The following is a 5,367-nucleotide window of genomic DNA, read 5'->3' on the forward strand; positions in this document are numbered from 1 at the left end:
CTCTCTTGGACTCATCTTGCTAACTTTAGATATGGCAATACCAAAATAACAAGTTTATTAAGGCTATCAAGTGAGATAATTCAGAGAATCTAATACAATAGTAGTTATAGAGTAAGTACTTTGAAATCTTAGTTTTCTATTCCCCCTAACATCTCACTAATGAAGACAGAATCTTTGGGAACATCTAGCTTTTCTGACTAGTTTGAGGGCACTGGGTTTACAAAACACCTATAAAACCCTATTGACACACACACACAAACACACACACACACACACACACCATGGAAACAGTGTGTAATTACATACAAAATCATGTATTCTCTATTCTACGGTCACATCTTCCCTGGTATATCTCCATGGAGAGAGAGAGTGTGAGATTGAAAAGAAACAGAATCAATTTGAATTGTATATCCACTTGAGCTTCCTTTGTCATTCGTACTTGTTCAACTTTAATATTTTCTATAAATGTATTTGACTACTTCACTTTCCTTGTGTTTCACATAAAACTTCAAAGCCAACAATATTTTCTTTAAAAAATATGCAGATGATTTCTGAAACTGCATTAAGTGCTTGGTGCAGCAACATTATATAAGCCCTCATGTAGGATTAAGAAGTGGGTAGATTTGGAGTAATATTCTGTAAATTATAATGTTAGCAGTGCTAAGAATATGATCTCTATAAATCTCCAACTATCTCCTAGGTCTCTATATATGTTATATTTGATTTTCTACATAAAGTTTTCCCAAAAATATCAAATCAAATCAACTTGGAAACTTTAAAGCTTAGCTAAGCCTCAACCATTAATAAAAGTCACAGATTGTATAGTTTTATTTCGAAAATTGTTATAGTAATAGTTCAACTAAAAAAGTATTTTCCTGGAGCTGAAGGGAATATTAGAGGCTATCTAATCCTTCCACATTTAGTTTAGAGATGAGAAAAATGAGGTCTAAATACACCAAGAAACTTGATGGATTACACAATTCTAAAATGGCAAAGATTAAACTGATATCCTGATGTCATGATTCTAAGTTTAGTTATTTGCACAGCCTTCCCCATATTCATAGAACTTTTGAAGTATAGCTATCAAGCTAAACTTAAGAATCACTTTGTTTTATTAATTTTTTCAGCACGTTGAGCAGACAACAATTCAGATACACCCATGATTATGGTTTTTGACCTGGAGATAGGTCACTAACACCAAAGTAAACTCGGAAATAGGAGACATAATTGGTGAACAGAAACATCTATTTGAAGATATATTTGCGTTATTTGCCCTTAAAAAACAAACAAACCTATTTTACCACTTATAAAAATAAACCTGATCATGCACCAGTGATATAAAAATAAGATTTGGGGACAATAAATACTTTCATCAAAATAGGTAGTAGCAAAAGCACTTACCATTTTTGATGAATCTATAAATGAGATCAATAAAGTATTAGACCTATTAGTCTCAATATTTTTTAATCTCAATTCAACTGAAGGATAAGTCACATCACATCAGTAACAAATTATTCTTAGCTCAATTTTAGTAGGGACTTGGAGGAGAAGTGCTGGGTAAGGATAGGCAAGCACTTTGCATTTTTTAAAAGCCACTTTCTGTTGACTAATTCTTATACATCACATGTGATATGTTTTTTCCCTCTAGCTTAAGAAACAGGGTTTGAGAAATTCATACATGACAAACTTAACAATTTACTAACTTCCAAATCCTGTCTGTCTTCAGGTTCTTTCACAAATTACTCCTTGGAGGTTATGGGGGAGTGGGAAATTTGAATTAGACTGATATTTATGCATTCTAGACTGATATTTTTAAAATATAAGAAAATTAAAAATCACAATAAGGCTAGTAATGAAATGACAGTGAAAACAGATTAATTTATATAATCTAGGTTTACAATGATAATATAATTCATTGTGATCACTTTATTTTATTTGCTTTTGTTCCTATAAGAAGTCTTCCTGTATTAGTCAGTTGGTGGATTAAAGAAATATACCCAGAAAACAATTGAATACCCAGAAATTAATTGAAAGATAATTATATTTTTACTCAAGAATCATAAAGAAACTTAAAATTTTATAATTCTGAACACCATCAATATATCTTTTTCTCTCCAATTATTTATATCATCATATAATCTTTGGATTATTGGGAAATATTGCATAATGCTATTTTTGTATGATTTTTATTCACCTCCATCTCTTCCCAGATCGAGTACTTTTCTTTGATGTAAGCACTATACAGTTGGCACTCCCTATCCCAGGAAGCAGAATCTGTGAGTAGAGGGGGCCAACTGTACTATGCTGCTTTATATAAGGGACTTGAGCCCAATGGATTTTGGTAACCATGGTGGAGGGACTTAGAACAAATCTCCCACAGTTGAGGGGGTGGGGAATGGAACTACTGTACATAGCTAATTTTACACATTCCTGGAGATCCCACAGAAGTGTTCTTTTTTTCTGTCTCTCACTGTTTTTCTATAATGGTCTTTTGTATTCTCTTTTTCTCCTCTTCATTACTGTTAATGAAGAGGCTATGTACCATATGTCATTTGAAGGGGCTCTCAATGCCAAAATATGGGACAATTAGGCAAAAAATAAATAATATAATATTGAATTATAATCCACAGAAGAAAACAAATATCCATGAGGCCATATTGATATAAATAATAGTAGAATAAACACATAAATGAAATAAATGGATAATTATTTCTTACATAACATTCCAATTAAATGTAGAATGAATGAATGGAATACAAAATCACCCTTTGGGGAGACGGGAGGGTCCTCGGCTAAAGCCAAAGGCGGATCAAAGTGGTGGGACTTGCGCCGCGGCCGCGGAGACATGAAGGCCCTCCGCACTCCTCCTCAGCATCCGGGTCAGTGCTCACCCTCGCTGTCCTGTCACCGGCCCCATGGAGAAGACGGAGCTGATCCAGAAGGCCAAGCTGGCCGAGCAGGCTGAGCGCTACGATGACATGGCCGCCTGCATGAAGGTCGTGACGGAGCAGGGCTCCGAGCTGTCCAACGAGGAGCACAACCTGCTCTCGGTGGCCTACAAGAATGTGGGCGGGGGCCGCAGGTCCGCCTGGAGGGTCATCTCGAGCATCAAGCAGAAGACCGACACCTCCGACAAGGAGCTGCAGCTGATTAAGGACTATCGGGAGAAAGTGGAGTCCGAACTGCCGTCCATCTGCACCACGGTTCTGGAATTGTTGGATAAGTATTTAATAGCCAATGCAAACAATCCAGAGAGTAAGATCTTCTATCTGAAGATGAAGGGAGATTACTTCCGGTACCTTGCTGAAGTTGCTTGTGGTGATGATCGGAAACAAACGATAGATAATTCCCAAGGAGCTTACCAAGAGGCTTTTGATATAAGCAAGAAAGAGATGCAACCCACACACCCAATCCGCCTGGTGTTGGCTCTTAACTTTTCTGTATTTTACTATGAGATCCTTAATAACCCAGAACTTGCCTGCACACTGGCTAAAACAGCTTTTGATGAGGCCATTGCAGAACTTGATACACTGAATGAAGACTCATACAAAGACAGCACCCTCATCATGCAGTTGCTTAGAGACAACCTAACATTATGGACATCAGACAGTGCAGGAGAAGAATGTGATGCAGCAGAGAGGCAGAGAACTAAGTGCATACAGGGTGTCATCCTTCTTCCCCTCAAGAAACCTTTTTACTCATCTCCATTCCTTATTCCATTTGGATTTCCTATAGCAAAGAAACCCATTCATGTGTATGGGATCAACTGTTTATAGTCTTTTCACACCACAGTTTTGGGAAAACTCCATTCCTTGATTTGTGTTTGTCTTGGCCTTTCTGGTGTGCAGTTACTGCTGTAGAAAAGTATTAATAGCTTCATTTCATATAAACATAAGTAACTTCCAAACACTTATGTAGAGGACTAAAAATGTATCTGGTATTTAAGTAATCTGAACCAGTTCTGCAAGTGACTGTGTTTTGTATTACTGTGAAGATATGAAAATGTAGTTAATTACAGTTTAAAGAGTGTTCTGCATAACTTCCTGATTTCTACATTCCCTCCCTTAACTCTTCTTTGGGGGTTTTCTTTCAGTAAAGCAACTTTTCCATCCTCTTAATATATTCCTTTTTGGTAGGAAACCAGAAGTATTAGATTGAATGGAAAAGCAGTTGACATTCTGAGGCTGGAGGTCACAAATTAAAATGCCTCCTGTATCATATATGATGGAGGTCTTGCATATCTGTGACAACAGGGAGTTTCCTCATTCATTCTTCATTTGCTGCTGTTTAAGTTGACAACTTCCCTTCCCAATAAAAATTCACTTACACCTTCTGCCTTTGTAGTTCTGGTATTCACTTTACTATGTAATAGAAGTAGCATGTTGCTGCCAGAATACAAGCATTGCTTTTGGCAAATGAAAGTGCATGTCATTTCTTAATACACTAGAAAGGGGAAATAAAATACACAAGTCCAAGTCTAAAACTTTAGTACTTTTCCATGCAGATTTGTGCACATGTGAGAGGGTGTCCAGTTTGTCTAGTGATTGTTAGAGAGTTGGACCACTATTGTATGTTGCTAATAATCATCGACTGTAGTCCCAAAAAGGCCTTGTGAAAATGTTATGCCCTATGTAACAACAGAGTAACATAAAATAAAATTACATTTTATAAACCAAAAAAAAAAAAATCACCCTTTGGCAAATACCAGAGTAATAATTTATTGTGTCAATATATACTAAAATCAATAGGCAAGGGTATAATGAAAATCAGGATATTTACATCATCTCAAATATCTCACCACAATACTACTTATTAATTACAAAGGAAGAATAGTATTTTTACAGTAGAGAAAGCTGTGAGACACCACTTTAAAAATTAGTATTACCAATAATGAGACAAATTGTCATCATGTGCCTCCTCATATGATACACTGAGTAGAACATAGTATTAATTGGGTGATATTAAAAGAAAATAGCCTTTAATTAAGAATGTAAGCAGTTATGAGTTCCCACTCTTCTCTAACAACAAATAGAAAGCTGAACAGACAGAAAAATCAATAAATCTCCTCAAATCTATAAGACAAGGAAGGACATAGAGTAAACTGCTGCCCCTGAGCTTGGAGGGGATAAACAAATACAGGGAGTCATGGCTTATTGGAACAGAGATTCACAAATGGAAACTGTCATGGAAACCAGGGCTAGCAAAGGAAACACTAAAGTGTAATTGATGAATTGCTGGAGACTCAGTGTGGGCAACTCTGAGAGGTTAAAAAAAATTCTAGGGAGTCCCAGGCATAGGGAAGCCCCCAAATTTTGTGAGACTTACATTCAAGAGCTTCACCAGGATCTCACAATAAATGAGGGAAAC

The 5,367-nt window shown here is 36.4% G+C and overlaps 1 protein-coding gene across 1 annotated transcript; it reads left to right on the plus strand.

Moving 5' to 3' along the window:
* Positions 1 to 2,806: 2,806 nt before the first annotated feature.
* Positions 2,807 to 4,687, plus strand: LOC101288060 (14-3-3 protein theta-like). Its single transcript, XM_033431787.2, has one exon. It carries the CDS (start codon positions 2,916 to 2,918, stop codon positions 3,774 to 3,776), a length of 861 nt encoding a protein of 286 aa, XP_033287678.1. The 5' UTR covers positions 2,807 to 2,915; the 3' UTR covers positions 3,777 to 4,687.
* The last annotated feature ends 680 nt before the right edge of the window (positions 4,688 to 5,367 follow it).

This window comes from Orcinus orca, chromosome 19 (genome assembly GCF_937001465.1).
Source record: "Orcinus orca chromosome 19, mOrcOrc1.1, whole genome shotgun sequence".
NCBI classification, from domain to species: Eukaryota; Metazoa; Chordata; class Mammalia; order Artiodactyla; family Delphinidae; genus Orcinus; species Orcinus orca.